Source organism: Blennius ocellaris (genome assembly GCF_963422515.1).
Source record: "Blennius ocellaris genome assembly, chromosome: 18".
NCBI classification, from domain to species: domain Eukaryota; kingdom Metazoa; phylum Chordata; class Actinopteri; order Blenniiformes; family Blenniidae; genus Blennius; species Blennius ocellaris.
In genome coordinates, this window is record NC_137667.1 from 8963817 (window position 1) to 8985465 (window position 21649).

General features: G+C 45.1%; 1 protein-coding gene across 3 annotated transcripts in view; it reads left to right on the forward strand.

The window, feature by feature from the left end:
• sesn1 (sestrin 1) overlaps nt 1–21619 on the forward strand; it is a 56473-nt gene extending 34854 nt beyond the window's left edge. For 2 of the 3 annotated variants that reach the window (XM_080514600.1, XM_080514602.1), the window contains 8 exons: nt 16214–16279; nt 16379–16579; nt 16667–16849; nt 17122–17358; nt 17718–17972; nt 18062–18252; nt 18341–18485; nt 18581–21619. In XM_080514600.1, coding sequence (XP_080370726.1) covers nt 16214–16279; nt 16379–16579; nt 16667–16849; nt 17122–17358; nt 17718–17972; nt 18062–18252; nt 18341–18485; nt 18581–18667 — 1365 coding nt within the window. In that variant the 3' untranslated portion in view covers nt 18668–21619. Of the gene's footprint in view, nt 1–15213; nt 15446–16213; nt 16280–16378; nt 16580–16666; nt 16850–17121; nt 17359–17717; nt 17973–18061; nt 18253–18340; nt 18486–18580 lie in introns of those variants that run through there. The other variant, XM_080514601.1, reaches the window with a different exon arrangement.
• The last annotated feature ends 30 nt before the right edge of the window (nt 21620–21649 follow it).

Below are 21649 nucleotides of genomic sequence, written 5' to 3' on the forward strand. Positions count from 1 at the left end.
TTTTCAGGAATCCGCGGCGTATTCTTAGAAAGGGAAGAAAAGCACACAAAAAAAAACTTGAGAGTTTGGCTTTCTCCCAGGCACCTTGAAGCAATTGTTGGCGGTTACATTACTTGTTTTTCTATTTTTTTTTATACAGGAGAAGACAAAAAGCCCCTCAGAAGCTCGCTGGCTTATTGATACGTAATTTTGTGGTCATTTCTTATATTTTTAGCACTTTGTCTGCGCGCATACCTGAAAACACAAGCATGATCCGGGTTGCCTCTTGGTGAGATGACTCATACCGCAGTGCGTCTTTAGCCATGTGGCCGATTCTGCTTCGACCACATTCCTCTTAACGGTCCCGCCGACAAAAACAAGGATAGAAATTGCTTGGAGGCCCTGATGAAAGGAAGCGGTCGAACATAATAAAGGAGGAGCGAACAGGTGGATGGTGAATAGCAGTGAAAGAGGGATAATGATTGACAGGATAGAAGCAAATAACTTCATATTACATATACATCTAAGGTCTTACTTATGTCACTGTTTTTCTGTCCGCTGTTACTTTTTATTGACCTCTCCCTGACTCTCTTTTTTTTTTAATGTTAAACTCTTCCCTCTCTCATACCTCTTCTGTGATGTAACTCTCTTCAACAAACATGTTTTCCTCATGGAGCTTTTCTCTGCTGAGCTCACAGAGCCTTCATTCATCCACACTTTTTTTTTTTCTCTCTTTCTCTCTCTCTCACCGTCACCGAACACAGATCGCTCACATGTCCGTCCTGCATCTTCCTGCCGGTCCCTTGTTTATGCAAGATGGCATTTGTTATGGGTTCGGGCCACCTCAAAACAAGCCTCCTGACACGCTCCTGTAAAGTCGAGGAGAAAGGGAAAACGCTGCGCTGTTGTTTTCTTTCCCTTTCCCGAGATGACCACGGAGCGCAGGCCGTTTTTTACAAGGTGTTTCACAGTAAGCAGGAGGTTCTTGCTCCTCTCTTGCTGGCCTTTCTTCCGTGCACACACACACACACACACTGACTGCACATGTTGACACATGTTCTCCGATCCCAACTTTCACGCCAAGAGGCAACAACTGGTCAACAGGATATGAAACCTTCCTCGCTGCCTTCTTCTTTTCATCATGTCTGAGCTGACCTTTCCCCTACTTTGCTTCTTTTTTTTTTTTCTGCCCCAAAGCACAGACTCGGCCTGGCGCATGAACATTTTTCCTGTGTTTGTGGTTTACCCGGGTTTGTTTGGCTGGACTGTTTGGCTGGCTCGTTGCACTGTATAACACAGGAAAGCCGACCGTCGCTCAGCACATCATGGGTTTTAGTCAGCCTCCCATTTCTATGCAGTAACTGCGCAGACTTGCAGATAATCTGTGTCCAGCTCATTTGCTTTGTGTTTTATGGCTGAGTCATTCCCATGTACTTGATGGAAGGTGTTCGCTTGGCGACCGAGACCAGTGTGCTGAGACCCAGCCCTCCTCACCCCGCCTGTGTGATTGGTGTTAGTGGAAGGGAAGATGACCATCTGCTGCCCCAGTTGCCCAGTGACTGGACAACAGCCTTCCCTTATGGCACAGTTCCACTGTCCATTGTCTGCTGGAGAGTGGTGTGTGTGTGTGTGTTGTGCGTGCGTGCGTGTGCGTGCGTGCGCGCGTGCGTGCGTGCGTGCGTGCGTGCGTGCGTGCGTGCGTGCGTGCGTGCGTGCGTGCGTGTGTGTGTGTCCCAATGAGGGTTGAAGTTTGGCTTGATCTCTCTCTGTGTGTTTGCTGAGTTGCCTTCATGCAGCTGATGTGTCTTTTATGTGTGCGTCTGTGTGTGTGTGTGTCCTCCTCAAGGAGAGCCGAGTATTGTGTGAAGCTTTCCTGTGGGAGTCCCGTAGAGAACGCACCCTTACCCGGCAGGATGGACCTCGGTGCGGCGTGAGCTGACCGGGCCGTGCGGGCGGGTTAGTGGCGGGTCAGATTTATAGGCCGCGGGCCAGAACCTCGCTCCGGTGCATGAAGAGGATAGATTTCCTCTCCAGCCATGTGTCCATGATCAGACACGCAAACAAAGAATAGAGGCCGCTCGCATATGAAATGAACGACTTTCAAAGTGGCCAGGTCAGAATGATTTACTCCCACTAAATGTGTCTTAAATTTTTACATCTAGTGTAACGATTGACCAACTTACTGACTAAGAAATTCAAATACTTTTAATATTTTGGATTGGGATGACATTCTGTCAGTGTCGATCTCAGATTAGCCTTGCTTATGACAGTGTCTCCTTATCAGACCTATACTGTAAACGAATTAGCAGCTATATCGCATCAATATGATTGAGGTGTTTTCCTTCATTCTAAATATTTAGCATAAATTTTGAATCAGTCTGTATTTGGAGGAGATGACTGGATATTATTGGGACCAGTGATGAAGGCTCAGGTTAATTCAACACTGCACTAGTTTATCATAGACACAAAAAAAAAGAACTTTACTAAGTTCTTTTTTCGGTACTCTTTACTCTTGTTATATTTATACCTTGCTGTGTGAGCTGATTGTTTTGTGAAGTACTGACTTTATGTTCTGAATGAGGTAATCATTGCAGATAGCAACGCGTTGGCTGTGCAGCACTTCACTTTGAGGTCAGATTTCCTTTTTCCCCTCTTGTGCATTTTTTTTTCCACCTTTTTCCTGATTTGACTGTTGTTTCCATGACATTCATGGAGATTGGCTATGATATTGTATTCATTTCAAAATAGAATTATACAAATTCTATTGTTATGCAAGCCGAGGCCTGATATAACGGAGCATTTGGGGTCTCAGCAGGACACGAGCGAACAGGCAGACGGCACCCCAGGTGAGCTCACACACCAATAAGGAGAGAGGGACAGCTCTGTTTACTTATAAAACCAATACTGAAAGTCCTGTAGGCACACACACACACGCGCACACACACACACATACGCGCACATGCACACGCACACGCACATGCACACCGAGAGCTGCATGGTGGTGCTAGTGATAAGAAACGGAGAAAATGTCGCACCTACTCAGCAACTGCATCTTTATCTGAGTCACTTTGGAAAAATTACGCTCTGTTCTTCATTTTGTTGAAATTGAGCCCAAGAGTGAGTTTTTTAACTTTTCTTATCTCTCAGGTTGTGTTTTGTCGAAGTGATTAGATCAAAGGTGGAACGAGCTTCTACAGTGTGTACTGTTACAGGCACAATTTGTAATTGATGACACGGGAAAGCATTGTTGTTAAAGAAAAATGCTACAGAGAAATGACTCTACTCAAAAAGTACTCAGTTACTATAGATCATTGGATGTTTTATTGTTATAGCAGGCATCCTAATCTTTTTTAATACATTATTTATAATGCATTTAAATCACAATTTTGACAAACGCTAAAGTTATTAAAGATGACACTGTTGCACGCAATTGTAGATATGAAACCAGACTCTCTATTGGAAGAAGAAGAAACATTTTTTTTTCCATTTTGATTTTTAGTCAATACGGAAAAAAAACGCTCGGAAAAAAAAAATCTAATAAAAACCCAAATGCATGGATTTGTATATGAAATTAACATTTTCATTGTATTCCAGTTTTTATTTTTGATTAACTGATCTAACTTCTGAGTTACCTTGGCTTAACTCACCTTGACTTGACTTAACGTGGTTTCATTATGGTAATTCTATCGTCTGTATTTGTCCCATCTTATTCATAGTTACCCATAATTACACTTTCTCAGAGCAGAGGTGAGAAGTCGGGCGTTTAGTGGCTTCACTCAAAGGTTTTTAATTCCAGGAACTCAAACCCTTTCTAAGGTCTAATGGGCCACAACTTCCTCGAGTTGTGTGAATAATGACGTCTGATTGTAAGCAAAGCAGATTACATGATGGATGGGTGAAATTACACATTGTTCCAAAATGCTCATTAAAGTACTGTAATGTGAGTATTATATAAAGATAACAATTATTATTATGTGATTATTTGGACCTGTGGATTTTATACAGTGTATTTTTTTAAGTTTTTGTTTTCTATATTCTATATGTGATTTTATATTTTGATATGGGCAGTGGGGGTGGTTGGTAGTGGGGGTTGTCTATCTTTGTGTTCTGATTTTGATGTCTGTAGAGCACTTTGTGCTACAGAATAGAGGAAAAGTGCTATGCAAACAAAGTTTGATTTGATATTATCCCCACACCGTCCAGCTTCACTCTCTGTCTCTTTCTACGACACACAGACCGGCGACAGAGGACTGTGCTCAGTTACTCATTACCTGCCCTCATTCGATTCCTGTCGGGTATCTGCCTCCGCGGAACGGCTGTGCCAATGTCAAAGCTGCATGCTCGATGCTGAACTTTTTCTCCCACGCATTTATTGAGGTGAAACAAAAAAAAAAGAAATTAGTGAGCACATCCAGCTCCGACACTGTCAGCTGGGCTCACAGTTCAGGTCGCATACCAGACATTCATTTATGACTGACAGAATTTACAAGGAGTTCTTTGAGTGATGCCAAATGCACATATAGCTCACAATGTTGTTACTCTCCACATATTCATTTTGTGTTTTCTTTTTAGCCCTGAACTCAGCTTTTATTACATAATAACATACTGTAGATTTAGTAGGAAAAAAACATCCAGCGTGAACTGAGGAAAGCTGTGAGATTTGCGGATTGGACTTGAGCCACGCTGCTCTGGTTTTAGGTGTGTGTTTGTGTGTATGTGGGGGGAAACCTGATAGAAATCTGATTTGGCACAGCCATTATCCCCTTTAGACTTCAGCAGTGGGCCTGCACCGCGCTGTGGCTGCCACTAATCCCATAATGGGCTGACTCTGCACTGGAGCCGCACAAATGCTGTTCCCCTTGGTGAAAACTGTGACAGTGGGTTTGTTTCTGTTAATGCTTTCTATGTATGTGCTCAGCATTACAGTGTGTACATAAGTTTTGTGTTTGTGTGTGTGTGTCCCTCTAGGTGAGTGTGCAAAGATAGGTAATCTAGTGTACAGAGTCATCGATTTTCCCGCAGCCCAGGAAGTGGCTGGTTATTGATTCTCAGGGACAATGATGTCACTCCAGACGGTGTGGGGTGTTTACTTATCCATGATAAGGTACGAGGCGCTTTCTCTCCACACGCTGCTCAAATAGTCCTCTCCCTCATCCTCTCCCCTTTTATCATTGTTCTCCCATCACTCTTTCCATCAGTCGTCTCTCTCTTGCACGGCGAGTGCCCCCTTTGACCCCCCCCCCCCCCCCCCCCCCCCACCGCCTCCATTATCAGTGACATAATCACAAACAAGGGGAGTTCACGCCATAAAAGATATACGCTTGGCTATGAAGGTAAACACAATTTCACGTTTTAACAAATGCACAATGTACAAACTCTTTTGCGTTTGAGAACTAACGTGAACATTTCAGTTGAGATGATTAGTTTTTTTGTGTAACATTGAGTCAGAAATGATAGAATTAGATCAAATGCAGTGAAGCCAGTAAATCTATGTATAAAAAGACTGATGCACAAACTTTTCAGAAAAAAAAAAAGTTTTCCTTCTTTCTGTATCTTGTCACTTTGCCAATTATCCAAGAAATACAGTCATTAGCTTCTGTTGTTCAGGCTCTGTTTTGCTCCCCGTTTCCAATTATCCGGGGATATTCTCTCATATCTTGTGATACTGACTCAGTCTCTTCGCTGCTTTTCAACTTACTTTGCTGGAGATTAATTAAATTTGATCAACTATGACACCAGTGGGAACGCTGCCCGACCTCCCAGCAGTGTCAACACAATGGTGTCTACCTATTAACGTTACGTAAGGCCATTTACGGTACAATAGCTCCCGGCAGGTCATCTGCACGCTTGTTTGCAACACTGACACTCCGAATAATCAAGTAAGCAGGGAGAAAACACAAAGCGACCATCTACAAGTTTGAAAAAAACTGTTGTTTTCCAGTTATTCTGTCCGGATTACTCCACAAAGGTACAAGGGTATTTAATTTGAGTGTTTACGATTGTGAACAGAGATCACATCATCTCCTAGGTATTGTCCTGACAGTTGGCAAGATGATTAAACGAGACTAAAGTCTACATGTATTAATGGTACGAAAGATTTTGAGCTGCCGGTTTGTTCTCTTCTCGGTCTCACAAGGTCCTGTAATTGATTAACCACAAAGCAAATATGTCCAACACTACCTGTGGCATGAGAGAGACACACACACACACACACACACACACACACACACACACACACACACACACACACACACACACACACACACACACACACACACACACACACACACACACACACACACACACACACACACACACACACACACACACACACACACAATACAGGCACACTTCTGTCAGGGTTAAGAGGTCCAAAGAGAGTTTATAAATGTCAAGAGGCAGCACACCCTCAAGGCATATACATTAACCCGGCACATCCTTAAAAGGGCGTTTAAAGAAGTAACAACCTGGAAGCTGGCAGACATCGGCTCATGGGAAACTGAGTGAGAGAGTTTTAGACTATTAAAAAAAAACAACAACAACTAACAATGCTGTTTCTTATTGAATCAAGCAACACATGTAAACAAAAGATGTGCAAATAATTTTAAATGCAGTCCAATTAACCTCAAATGCATGTTTGTATTTTGACTGTGGTGAAACATCCCACCCATGCACACAATAATGAAACAAACAGGGACTCAAACCAGGGATATTCTGAGTGCTAACCACTACACCACTGTCTACCTGTCTTTCTTTAAATGTTTTTTATAATTTTATGGTCGGTCAATGTAACGTCACTTGACCTTACGTTGTCGTATAACATGCAAATGACTCGGCAGTGTGCTCATAATTGGTGCGACGTACGCACATATTGCAACTCTGAAGATAAAATGCTGAAGTCGACAATATTCTTTCCTTTTTCCACAGTTGTTTTATCCATCAGACTCGTGATCTCACTTCACGTGCTCGCTTATTCACGTTATGAGGAAGTCACTGGGTGTAGTGTCACAAAAGTCGGCACGCGTGTGCTGCGAGTTTTGTGTACGCTTCCTGGCCCCTTTATGTGTTTGCACACATGAAATCTGCTGGCTTCGGTGTGTATAGTTGCTCTATGTCGTCTTGGTCCCGACGTTTTGACTTGGGAGAGAAAATGCGACATCGGGACAAAAGCAAAAGGTGAACAGAGAGTGGGGTAAAAGTGGTGCGACTGGTACACAGCTATTCGCTAGATTTCACATGTTTCGGGCGTCTTCTTTTCACCGTCTGACATCCTGGATTTTTACAGCAGTGTCCCACAAATATCAACCAGAATCAAATTCACTCAAACATACAAACATTTATAGGATCAAATTATGTTTTGGAAAAAAAAACATTTAAATGGGAGAGGATTTAATTGTTTTCCACTGATGATCCACTCTGATAGTATCCGAAACCGCCTGTAAGTGTAAATCATTTAGCTGCCGCCCACACCAATGAGTAATTTTCTCCAATTTACAGACCTGCATCTGTCCACACATTAAACCGCCCATTATTTCTCAGTGGGTTATCGCGGATAAACTTTTTCACTCAAGTCGCTCCCACGCTGAACTTTTCTTTCCCTTCTGGGTTTCTTTTTTTGGTTTGTAGTTCTGCATTCTTTTAAGTCTGTAACACGACAGCCGTTCTGTTTTTCCAGCCCACTGGAAACATTATGTGGGCCGCGCAGTGGCGTAGCGGTTAGCACTGTCACGGTTGTGTCCCTCGTTTGACTCCAGGTTTGGATTTGGGGGCCTTTCTATGTGGCGTTCAGGTACTTTCCTAACACAGTCCAAAAACATTGGGTGATATGGACTTTAATTCTGCTGCTGTCAACCAAATATTTGAGACCCTCATATAGTTCATATAAAAAAACTACAGAAGTCAGACTTTCTCCTCCACTTTTGCTGCAAAAAGTATAATCAAATACCTTTACTGGGCATTTGAATTTGAATGCAGACTTCTTGCTGCTGTTCAATGTCATTTGAATCAGCAGCCGCCTCAAGTACCTTCTAGAATTACTGGAAATATTGAGTAAGGGATGGAGATGAAGAAGACAGACCAAGGTGATTGAGTTTCCAACTAATCAAATCGATATTTCATAAACGATTAAACATTAATGGGGCAGCCACTGTGACGTACCGCTCCAATGAGGTTCTGCCAGCCATTTTGTTCTGCCATTCAGTACCAGAGTTCATTGCCTATTAATGAAGTAACAGGACACGGCCAAAATGTTTCGGAGGGTAACTGTTAGGCCATATCACTTCCTCCCCCCTCAAAGTAGTGCAGTATCACATCCCCTGCTCAACTTTGCAATCAAAGTACATCTCGCTGAAGGTTACAGATTTAGAAGAGAGATAAATGAGGGGGAAAAAAAGATGCAGAAGTGAAAGTGGCGTCAGCAGAAGTGCAGATTAATGTTGTGTGCAATAGTTGCAATAGAACCTCTTAATCTATTAAATCGGCGTTTGAGCCAGTGGACCTCAGACCGGATCACTGCTCCCAGAGTGACAGGCCTCGTTGGTGTGTCCGATACAAGAGTTCATTGACCTGCTTGTCTTCTATAAGGAGCTATGAGAAAGCCATAAAAACTGTCCGGCACCATGGTTCATCAGGGTTTTATTGTCTTTGATTTAAAGCCTCACATTCAACTTCAAGTTCTCGGCTGTAAAAAATTGCACCCATAAACATGTTGTTTCTTGGTGTTTTTTTTTTTTAGGGGTGGGGTGGTGGTGTGTGTGTGGGGGGGGGATGAATCATTGCCTCTTTGCATTCACAGAAACAGGTGAAGAGTCGGATCGTTTGTTCATGCTCTTCAGTACCCGTTAACAATTATGGGCTGACGATCAACAACCTCTTTGGCGGCTGTCCCAGTGATATGAGTCATCTTGCGCTCAGTCAGCAAAATGTGCAGCGGAGAGAAAATTAAACAGCTGTGCAAGTGAGGAGGCAACGGCAGCATCAGACCAGAGGGGTCGTTTTCTTTAGGATGGTGAAAGTCGTCTTGCTGATATGAGCTCTGCTTTATTAGCCACATGCATTTTGGGAACGCGAGTCGTCGAGACGAAGGAGTCCTCGGCACCTTAAACATTGATTCAGCAAGACGCTGTGCTTTTCAGAGCCTTTGAACTCGTCTTGCAGTGTTATCACTTGTGTAACCAATCAATTTTCTTCAGCTGACTGACAGCTGAGGTTGTTATTCCACAAATTGAGGGAATTTGTAGAGGAGCGCAGAAGGGGGACGTAAAAAGTGAAGCGCTTTTCGCTGATTTGTGGTGACTGTGTCATATCGGGCTAAAGATAGCAGGGGAGGGCTTGGTATTTTCTGTTTTTCTATGGGATCTTTTCTCTCGGAGCCCGTTGTATTGTGACAGCTGCCCTCTCCCTGCAAGAATAACATCCCCGGGAACTCGCTCTTCCTCACGTGCACACGTATCGCAGACCAACGCCTTTTCCCTTACATTGTGAACCACTGTACGTAACAAATATGTAGGGATCTGTGTAAATTCATGCTTGGGAGTATCGAGTCTTTTGTCCCAGACAAGTCTGTCCTCTCTGTAGTTTTTAATTTTCCGCCTGCTCCCTCAGGTCTGTGCAGTTCCTCTGCGTTTCATGGAATCCAGGGTGCGCTGCTTCCTCCCAGTGTTGGTCCGTGCTGGTCCAGGATCTACTGGTCTGGAAAGGAGGGGGGGTGGGGTGTGGGGGTGGAGGTGAGGGCTCTCAGGAAAGCTGGCGCTTGGCGAGACCTCTCCACTCTGATGGCCTGCCAGAATACACACAGATCACAGGACAGGCGACTGAGAAAAGGGAGAAAAGAAGGGGGCCAGTTTACCCCCGCATAAATCCCACTTTGACTCATGAGTTTTTACATTTCATTATCACATCTGAAGCTTATAATCAACAGGTTTTGACAACTTGGCGCATGGGTCTGTGTCCTTGTTGATACTCTGTAAGCGTACAGGTTGGAGCCTGCAGGCAGGTAAGGGTTAACCCTCCAGCCTGCTCCGCCAAATGCTCAGTGATAGATGAACAAGCTCCGGTGTAGAGCTGTGTTTGAGGAGTGGGGTGAGGGATATCCTCCTAGTCTTCACTTTCTACTCTTTTGCCGCGCACAGGCTTGAAACTGCCGTCATAAACATCTTATATAATGTATTTATCATCTTCTATACTTGTTGACACAATTACTGGAGCTCTAAAAGTAATCTGTTTACACGAGGGGGAAAAACAAACAACAAACTTCTCTGGTTGTTTTTCCAGATGAGGGCTGCTGTTGTGAGCCTCTGGGCTAATTTGAAACATGTGGTTTTGTGTTTGTTGTGAAGCTGAGAGACGATTGTTTTGCAGCTTTTTAGTCAAAGAAACTCAAATAAGCAGAAATGTCCAATTTCTGCAAACACACAAGCGGAATGAACGGCTAACTGCGAAACACACCAGATTGGGTTGCTCTGTGAACTTTATACCTCCACCAAACTTTTTTCTTATTTTCTTTTCCCTTTTTTTTTTTCTTTTAAAGAAACAAGAGAGACGGAGGGAGAGAGAGAGAGAGAGAGCGAGGGCAGAGAAGATTGGTTCCTGAAACTGTTGTTCTGCCTTGTGATTGGTGGACGCCTGTTGCTAGGCTTATGTCAGTGTTTGAGAGTTTTCTTCGGCCTCCTCTGTGCACTGATAGGTCGGGTCTGAACTGGTCTGGTGGACTTCTACCACTTGTTGAACATCCCCTCTGTTTTCTGCGGTTCTCTCTCCTCTGACTGCAGCGTGCAGAGTTCACGCCTGGCATTGCTTCCTCTCGGTTTCTTGTTTTAATCTTATTAGAGTTTATCGTCGTCTTTTATTGGCTTAAGGACGTGGCTCATTCATGTCGGTACCCCTAAAGGAAAAAGAACAACAGCAAACACTCGTCTGCGCACAAGCTGAGAACTTTTCAACTTGTAAAAAGTGTTGCCAGTCGCGTTACAGCTTAATAAAACTCATTTGCTTTAAAGCTACTAATCGTTTGCTCCAAATTTAGTATCACGTTTTCACACCAGCAACTTAGAGATCCTTTCTGTCCTTGTAAAACAATAAAATCCAGAAGTTCATTGTCTGTTTACTCATGCACAGCACCAAACCTCAAGCTCAGCATTGGCAGTGTGGCTTCTCTTTGCAGCATGTACTCCAGGGTCCGTAAAAAGTTTGTTTTTGCAACTTTTTGCACACAGTTAGTGGTCGAATTTAAACTGGGAATGCTTTATATTCTTGTAACGACAATCTTCAATCAACACAGTGTGAACTCTTGCTTTTCTGTCTGTGACATAATGTGATATATTCATCTACAAAGTAATCGTTAAGGCTCTCAACTAGAAATCAATTTGTAGAGCAAATTGCACTTAGGAAAGGTTAAGTTGTCGTAAGTGAAAATAAAATAAAAGTTGTTACCCGTGTGTTGTGAGTTGAAAGAAAAATTAAAACCTGCTTCTCTTCTCTTTAATTGCACAAAGTAAAGTTCTATTCTTCAACAAGGCATTGACGTGTGAAGACATGAGCAGTTTTCACTCAGGTGGAACTGTGAACACAAAACATCCTCTGATTGCCATAAAGATCTTTCAGAATAGGAAAAGATCTGAACCATCTTCTGCTCATTACAATTATTCTTCTGCCTGTCTTAGTGGCAAGGTGGGACTATTACTATGTATAATATTATTATTTCACCGCCATTTTTTTTTGCCCGCGTAACTGGTCATGCACCGTTGAAAGCATGGACAGAGAAAAAGCACATCAAAATGTGCGGAATGTTTAGGAATAGGTTACACCGAGTTTTGTTAACGGTTCGGCTAACCACTTCTGAAGAAATTAAAAAATGTTTCGCACAAAGTGGACGAGAGGGGGGACCTCATAGAGGCGATCAGAGTCACAGGCATGCACATAAATGGTATTTTCTAATTTCTTAAATTACTGCTTCTGTGACACTGGTGGAAATGTTTATTGCTGGAATCATTTATTTCAATCAAGTATGGAAAAAAAACACCTTTTGCTTCAAAGTGTCATCCTCTGTTAGCACAGGCTCAATCCTGACACCCACCTCTTGTTCATCTCCCATCACACCGATTAAAAGGTCACAGGTCTTTGCTGACGGCTGATTGTCTTTCACCCAATATGTTCTCTCTCTCTCTCTCTCTCTCTCTCTCTCTCTCTCTCTCTCTCTCTCTCTCTCGACATAAAGATAGGGGCTTATTTCATATCCTCTTTTATTTACTTTGCGCCAATAAGCCGTTTAAAAACTACACGGAAGGTTTGAGCTCTCTCAGCAGGTGACATCAAACGAGTGAGCCGCCCCGAGAGTGTCGGCGCTCAGAGCTCCTCCAGACACCTGCAGTGTGGTTTCTCATTTGTGCTCTATGTTCTCAACCGGCCTCGGAAGACACACGAGAATACAGAACGTACCCGTAGGTTCAGGCAACAGCCAGGCATAACAACCCGAGGTGGGAAGTAAACAATTCAAGGCGCATTCCTACAGCTGTGAACTTGGAAAGGTACCAGTTAGGACTGTCCTTTTTTTTTTTCCCGAACTGACAACAACAAGCAGATCTGAAGCTGCAGATGAGTGACAAACATAATTCCAATAAGTGAGCAAGTACATGAAAATTCATATTGATGGATGCTGCTTCTAAAGAGTCACTAGAACAGTGGTTATAGTAAATCAGCAGTGAATTAAATCACCATCCCGCTGCTGGCCGGTCCTTGAACCGGGCCTTTAACTCCCAACTGCTCAGGGTAAGTTCAGAGGGCAGCCGGTGTGAAACGTGTGCCAAGTCAAACATGTGTCTCACGTGATCACCATTATCAGTCCCTGAAGAAAGGACTGTAGCTGCTGAACTGTGTGTGATGGGTGAATTAAATCTGCTTCTTTTATACTTACGAGAGTCATTAAGCCCATATACATGCATTTAATCTTTCATACTGACGAGCTAGTTTGTATTTTCCCTGTGAGAAGTTCGTAGTTTGACAGAAATCTTGGAAGTGGGACTGTTCCGACATCTCACTTAGGAATATACTTTATTTAATTGGCTTTTAAAAAAAACAACTATTTTCATCAACAGTGAGTTCCAATTGAAATAAATTATAGTACAAGTGCCTGGAACAGAATGCGTACGAGTTTTCAAAGTGTATTCAGGATATTGTGAATATTTTACATCTTGTTCTTCTTTTAATAACATTATATAATGTGTCGGCTTCCTATTAATATTAGTTTCCGTTTTATCTCTTCAACCTCCACTTGTGTGGTTCAACACAGTTTTCCATCTGCAATCAATCATTTAGTACCTTCATGGAGGGAAAACAACCACAGCATCCATCTCAGAAGGAGCACGCACAGTGCTCTCTGGATCACTGAGATGCAAACATGGACACCCCCTGATGTGAATACAGTAAAGCCCACAACGGAGCCGGTGTGTGCACCCTGACAATGGCGTTTGGCCCCGTCTGCGAGGCCGGACTCCCGAGCCTAAGCGCTTTTATGTGAAAAGGGTTTGGTGTGTCGTCAGCCCGAGCTGCTGACCAGAGCCCGCAGCTTTGCTGAGCCATGGGGCTCCCGGCGGCCCTGGGAGTGCTGACTCCAGCCCTGGGAACATGTTTACTGCCGCCCTGCACCCCTCCCTGTGGCATCAGGAGAGGGACCGGCTGTGCGGGGGGTGGTGGGGGGGTGATATGGGGTTTGGGAGGATGGCTGCAGCCACACAATGAACCTGCTGAACACTGTGCTATCCAGTTATCAGTGCTGGTTGACAAACTGGTCAGTCGGGCTCTCGATCGCAATGCAACAGGGGGTGGTGGTGGTGGTGGGGGTGGGGGTGGGGGGTCTTTGTTTCCCCCAGAGCTTCTTCTTCAACTCATCGTGTCTAAATTTAACTTGTTTGTCCGTCTTTTATTGGGAGTCTCGTCAAAGTCCATCCAAACACAGCTTGTTGCAGCAAAGACAAGCCGAGTCAGTGATTAACGGATTCTACAACTGCGACAGACAATCGAGTTGACTGTGCGCCTTTCACCCCCCCATAAATGCGTCTTTGTGAAACCTCAGAAAAACAAGCCTTTTCACTTTTCCTCGGGACTATTCGGACGTCTGAACTCTCACGACGCACAGAGGTGTGCGTTTGTGTGTGCATACTGACCAGTTTATGGAAGCTTTTGTAATACGTTTGCAAACGATCTGAAATAAAAAAAAAAGCACCGACCATACATATGTTGCTCCAGGAAAATATGTCAATAATAAAAATTTAGGCTGGGAGCACTTTTAGAGCCCTGTGCACTCGGTATGATATGCAGAAACGGCGTCTTGACGTAAACAAGGCTATTACTTTATTGTCATATAAAATTTTCGGTACACTGTTGTACAAGCCTGAGTAATTATTGACTCCATAACCTCTCCGGCATGATAAACCAGTTATACCCCCGTCAGGTCCACTGAACATGTTATTGTCAGTCCGGGATAAACAAAGCCATAAGAGCTGCCTTTCTTATCTCTGCTTCCTCCTGGCTTTTAAAGGTCTCCTTGGGTGGAGGAATGGCATTTTTCTGTGGCCTGATAGGCTGTGGTGGAAACCTGCTAACTGAGGAGGGCTCTTGTTGCAGCAGGTCTTGCAGCGATCCATCTTGCTGCGTGCAGATGCAGATGTGGACCCTTTACTCTGTAGCACTGCCCCCCAACCCCCTCCTCTTTTTCACCTCCAGTAGAAGCAAACAGGGGTGGACTTGATAGTGCATGACAGAGTGAATGCACATTGCAAACAGAAAAAAGACTTTTGCGCAACAATGACATCTGTATGCAGAAAATAAATGCATCAACTCCTCCTGCAGCAGCGTGACTTGACCTCGTTATAATTAAAATCAAATCGTGGTGATCTTGTGTGCAGGCACCTCTAATTGATTGCTTCCACACAGAGAATCATGCCCCGCACAAAACTCAATCATGATCAATGGCAGCGGGGAACAAAAGAAGCAAGAGAGAAGTGGTGATGTTTTCTTTAGGTGGGGGGGGGATTGTTCTTCTTCCAGCTCACGTTTACTGCCCCCCTCTCTCCTCACGCGCAGCCCCGCCCCCGAACGCTCCTCACGCGCCCATTGGCCGTGCGGGGCCTGTTTTCGCCCCGCGATTGGCTGCCGTCGCACGTCAATCGCGCGAGCCTCGACTTATTTACCGAATGTATGAGCGGAGGAGGACGGTATTCTGCTGCGGTCCCGCAACAGCTGACTACGGAGCCCCTCTGCCCCACAGTGCCTCCAGGAACAAAGAGGAGCAGGACGGCCGCAGGGAAAAATTAATGTTTATAAACTCCCCCGAGCCGCTTGACGGAGCAGGGCGCCGCGAGGACACGACATGAGGCACGCAGTCGCACCGACACAAAACGTGGAAAATAATTGTTTGGCAGTGACAGAGCTTTTAAAGATATGCACCCATTGTGAACGGCTGAGCAAAAAGGTAAGAAAAGCCCCCCTCGCAGCGCAAGTGTCGTCCGGCTGCCGCCTCCTAACCCGCAGTGTGGATATAAACGCAGCCTGTCATGTTTTAATAGTTTTAAAGAGACTTGTTTTTCTTCTTCTTGTTGTGAACAAACGAGCTGCAGTGCAGTCTTTTGTCCAGACTTGTTTACGAGCTCGAGCCTGTTGTTGTGGTGGTCATCTGCAGAAACCTCTCCGTCCGTTCACGTCCACTTTGTTATGTCAGCTTTTTTTTTATTTTAAAAACGGCTCCTGTGTCCGTGACACATTTTCGGGAATTGACTTTAAACGGGTGTCACTTGCGAATAATCGGCGTTTTTGAGTGCCGTTCATTCATCCGCTTCATTGTGCGCTGCGGGACGGTGTCCGCGAGGGGACATGTCCCGACAAGTAGCGGAAAGTTACTGGGCTCAGTGAAGACACTGCTTTTCTTTTTTCTTTTTCTTTTTAATCTATTGGGATTTAATATTGAATGAGTGCGAACTATCGAGCTGGATGCGCGTGACAGTGAATGTCTCATTAATTATGAATGATCAGAGCTTAATTTTGGTTTTGCTCAACAGTTCATTGCTCATATTGACTCGTCTTTTCACAATATTCTTTCATCCACCTGATTTAATTTATTATTATTTTTTTTTAATACGTCAAACAAAGTAATTTCTCGCACAGAACTGACTGCATTGCTCTCGATGTTTCTTGGCCTTCATGAGGGATTTAAAAATTTTCTCTCCTTTTTTTTGTAACACAGGACTTGGGAGTAAGGATCCCAAGACCTCTGGGCAACGGACCAAGCAGATTTATCCCTGAAAAAGAGGTATGAAGCAATTTCTAATCTCGGCTTTTGTTCCAACACATACTATTTGCAGTATCTAAGCTGTTTTTTTGTATTTTGTATTTTTTTTTTTTTATATAGATTCTTCAAGTAAGTAAAGTGGACGCCCGGACACAGTCAATATTTGAGGATGCGTTTGCAGCCCTCGGTCGTCTGGACAACATTTCCCTCGTGATGGGCTTCCACCCACAGTATCTGGAGAGCTTTCTCCGGACGCAGCACTACCTGCTACAGATGGATGGACCCCTGGCTTTGCACTACCGACACTACATCGGCATCATGGTAAGGCCACGTCCAGCCCGTCGAACTCTGTCGGGACTCCTTGTTCCAGTCGTTTAACTGTCTTATTTTGTGGTCGCGACTCTGCAGGCGGCAGCTCGACATCAGTGCTCCTACCTGGTCAACCTGCACGTGAACGACTTCCTCCAGGTCGGGGGGGATCCCAAGTGGTTGAACGGCCTGGACGAAGCCCCTCACAAGCTGCAGCAGCTCGGGGAGCTCAACAAAATCCTGGCCCACCGGCCTTGGCTCCTCACCAAGGAACACATCGAGGTGAGAGGACGGGGCATTTGGCCGGGGTGGATGTGGTGGGAGAGATGTGTGATGTAACCGGCTGAGATCATGGGTGGAGGCTGGATAAAGCGGGCCGTCCGAAGTGGAAACATGTGAGAGGTGTAGTGACAACTCGAGGGGCGAGAAAACAAAACGAGATCCCAAGATGGGACTCGGAGGACGAAAACACAATTTTTTCCCCATCTTCTTTGAAAAGGCTGCGACGCGAACGTCGTGATCCAGGCTCTTAAACGAGCGTCTTCTTTTTCCAGGGCCTTCTGAAGGCCGAGGAGCACAGCTGGTCGCTGGCCGAGCTGATACACGCCGTGGTCCTCCTCACGCACTACCACTCCCTCGCCTCCTTCACCTTCGGCTGCGGCATCGCCCCCGAGATCCACTGCGACGGCGGGCACACGTTCAGACCCCCCTCCCTCAGCCAGTACTGCGTGTGTGACATCGCCAACGGCAACGGCCACGCTAATCATCATGACGATTTGCTCGGCAACCAGGTGAGTGCTGACGGTGTGTGTGTGTGTGTGTGTGTGTGCCAAAGATGAAAGCGAGAGCGTGGGAGGGATTTCTCATGACTGTGAAAGTTAAACCTGGGATGTAATCCCTGCGTTTAGCATTCTGTGTGTGTGTGTGTGTGTGTGTGTGTGTGTGTGTGTGTGTGTGTGTGTGTGTGTGTGTGTGTGTGTGTGTGTGTGTGTGTGTGTGTGTGTGTGTGTGTGTGTGTGTGTGTGTGTGTGTGTGTGTGTGTGTGTGTGTGTGTGTGTGTGTGTGTGTGCGTGCGCACATTGTGTATTGTGTATTTTCCTCTTGGAGGAGGATTCAAATCTCAAAACGAAGCTGCCCCTTGTGTCTGCAGGACATGTGTGGCGAGGTGGAGGTGCTCATGGAGAGGATGAAGCAGCTGCAGGAGTGCCGCGACGACGAGGAGGCCACCCAGGAGGAGATGGCGACTCGCTTCGAGCGGGAGAAGACCGAGAGCATGCTGGTGGTGACGGCAGAGGACGAGGAGTGCGTCCCCTCCAGGGACATCTCCCGCCACTTCGAGGACCCGAGCTACGGCTACAAGGACTTCTCCCGGCGGGGCGAGCACGTGCCCACCTTCAGAGTGCAGGTTAGAGACGGAGGAGTCTCGGCGGCGTCGCGGCCCCCCCCCGGAGCCGGCGAACGCGACTGACCTGCTGCGTTTGTTCACCCCCGCAGGATTACAGCTGGGAGGACCACGGCTTCTCTCTGGTGAACCGGCTGTACCCCGACGTTGGTCAGATGCTGGACGAGAAGTTTCAGATGGCCTACAACCTGACCTACAACACCATGGCCACGCACAAGGACGTGGACACCAGCATGCTGCGCAGGGCCATCTGGAACTACATCCACTGCATGTTTGGCATCAGGTTGGTCGCCACGCCATTTCCCGTCCGTGCCGCCGCCGCCGCTCCTGGCACGTTCCCCTCGTTAACGCCGCTCCCCTGTGCTCCTCAGGTATGACGACTACGATTACGGGGAGATCAACCAGCTCCTGGACCGTAGCTTTAAGATCTATATCAAGACTATGGTGTGCAGTCCCGAGAAGACCACCAAACGAATGTATGAGAGTTTCTGGAGGCAGTTTCAGCACTCCGAGAAGGTGAGGAGGACTTCTTATCCCTTGTCCGTTTAGTCTGCGAGGCCCCATTTTTAATTCAATGTTCTGAAAACTTGCTCCTCTGCTTTCACCCACAGGTCCACGTTAATCTGCTTCTTATGGAAGCGCGGATGCAAGCAGAACTGTTATACGCTCTGAGAGCGATCACCCGCTACATGACATGAAGTGCTTTTGGCGTTGTTATCGTTGTCTTTTTACTGTTGTTGTTCTTGCTCGTTATGGGACACTTTAAAAAAAACAAAAAACAAAACAAAAAAAATCAAAAAGGGGGGGGGGGGGGGTTTGAGGAAAATGTGGAAGAGAGGCCCTGGGTTGTGACTGAACTTGTTGTTTGGATGTTCAGAAGAGGATCAGAACAAACGGAAAGCGTGAAATAGAAATCGGTTCCTGTCGGGAGAAAAACTCATCTCAAACTACAAGTGGAGAAGCACAGACTCGGGAGGTTTGTGTTGCCATGCAGTGCCAAAACTGACCAAGAGAGGGCAGGCTGGGGAAAGAACGAGCTCCTGCTTGGGGAGTTTGTGCCGGGCCTGAAGCACTGACGCCGGAGGCATCCAGGACTACGTTTCAGTATTCCAGCATGCAGCACGTGGGTTGCCAATCTCTTCTGCTTCGTGACAGAGCGAAGACCCCCCCCCCCCCCGAGAAACTCCCCCGGAATGAAAGCTGTGCCGTCTGCACGCCCATTCTGTCATCACTGTTTTTGTTTGTTTCAGTTACTTTAATGTCTTTTTATTGCTTTTGTTTTTTTTTTGGTTTTGTATTATAAAAGGTGGATGTTGTCGATGTGGTCACTGTCAGTGGTAACTGGAGACGAAAGCGTTAACTTTTGGGCAGTGGTTTTTTTTTGTTTGTTTTTTTTTTAATACGTGTGCCTGAACTATCCAGCACAGTGTGCATAACGTGCTGATGCTGCTGCTCCCATGTTGTATTCAGGGGTCATATTGACCCCACCCCAAACACCCCTCACCCAATTCCACCCCATTATCCTAATCCCCTGTCCATTAGAAATTCACTGCATTACCTCCCCCTCCACTCTTCCCTGCCCCTCATCCCAAATGTCAAATGTAAGCTAACCCGAGGAGAGAAGTGGAGGACGACTCAAAAGAACACTGTCTGAGCCCTTTTTTTTTTTTTTATTATTATTATTATTTTCTAAGTTGGACTGTACCTGTGTGAATGTGTTCATGGTGACTGAGGGATGGATGTTTGTGTGCATTTCACAGATATGACTGAGAGGAAACGTACGTTTTATCAGAATTTCATGTGTCAAAAGATTGAAAAAAAAAAAAAAAAAAAAGCGAGGCACTTTGAAGGAAAGACTTCTTGCTTCTGCTGTAGCTCTGTTATTGTGAGGTAACTATCATTTGTTGATGTTGTTGTTGATGATGTCTATTTTCTGGTAATGGAAAATGTAAAAAAAAAAAAGAAGAAAAAAGAAAAGCTAATCAAAAAGAAAGTTAGAAACCAGGTTTTCCAGGAGGGATTTGCTTCCGGTTGCCCTAACCACACCGTATCTGTCTTCCGCTTATCCCAGCTGCCTGGTCGCCCTAACACTTTTCAAAGCTTTGGATTGTGAATTTTACCAGTAAAACAAATACCTCTTACATTTTTTTTGTTTGTTTTTGTTTTAGTTTTTTTTCCTCTCTCTATGAAACATTTAAGAAGTGCTCTTTGGTGAGCAGAGACGCTTTTCGGGGGTCCGGCAGCCCCACACAGGGCCGACAAGCGGTCGATTAGCTTTCGAACGCAAAACGTTGTAGCTCTGCTTATTTCCCCTCTAGGGGGGGAAAAAGTCTAACCAGTGCAAAAGCAGCTTTTTTTTTTTTTTAAACAGAGGTGTGAAATCCTACTGTTTTCAATTTTTTTGTTTACTAAAATCAGTAAAGTACTGCATTCTTCTAAAGGTGGATGGAGAGACTCTAGAGTGATGACTGATGATGAGGAGATACTGGAATGGTACATTTGGAAGTGGTTTGAGGAGGAATTGGAGGATTTGTCTTTTTCAAACTTCTGACTGATGTCAGTTACTGACACTTTCTATATATAAAAAAAAAAAAATTAAAATGATGGAAAAAAAAATTTAACTAATAAGGACTTGTGTATCATTTGTAGTTTTCTCCTAAACCGACTATAATCTTACTGCTTCATGGAAGAGATTGTACCGAGATGTGGCGAGCCCAACACAATTCAGGAATCGAAAGCAGTCGGAGCACAATCGCCATCAGCTCACTTCTCACCGCTCGGTTGCACGAGAATAAAAGACGTCACATATCCCAGGTTGATTAGTTAAAAGTGCGTCCTGGTGCCGTTATGCAAAAGATGTGAAGTTTTTACAGCTCAGCTCTTTGATCATAAAGCTGAACTGGGTGTCGGCTCAGTCGTGAACTTTACCGTCTGCGAATCAGAAGTCGCGGGGAACCAGGCGATTCTCCCTTCTTCTTCTTCTGCAGTGTGAGAGTAGAGTTTCTCTGTGCTCCTGAACGACACTCGGAACGAGATGAGAGGAAGAGGGGGATTTCCTAGAGGACACCTTACCTCACTGTCCCGTCTGACTCCTGTGTCACACCTGACTGGTGGTGGTGGGGGGGGGATGTGTCACATCCCAGATGTGGCTGGTCACCAGTCTAAACTTCAGGGTGTTTCCCATTTAAAGCCACACAAGCCTGTTTTTTTTCTTCTTTTTTCTTGTTTGTTTCAATACACCGATCACCAGCAGACCCTCAGTGTTATCCCCGCTGACCAATCGCCTCACATTTCAGTGGCTCGCCCCATACTATAAGATTAACATCGACGTCAGCCAACTTGTTTGTCATTTCACCTGAAGGAATTCTGTGCTCAGAACAAGTTTTGTTGTCAACTCTGGCGAAAGAGTTGTGTAGGGTTTTTCTTTTTTTGTTTGTTTGTTTTTTTTAAACTTTGACTTGTCTTGTGGTTGTTTGAAGTCACTATGTGAAAACTGGGGAGAATGACACCGTGGGTTTTTACATTAAGTGCCGTTTCTGATTTGTTTCAATGTAATGATGATGTGATTTTGAAATGCTGTACTTTAGGCTATTTGGTGTAACTTGTAAGCACTGCCTGGCCCCATATCTGTGTAACAATAAAGCCTTGGAGAAGCAAAAAAAAAAAAGAAACCTTAATGT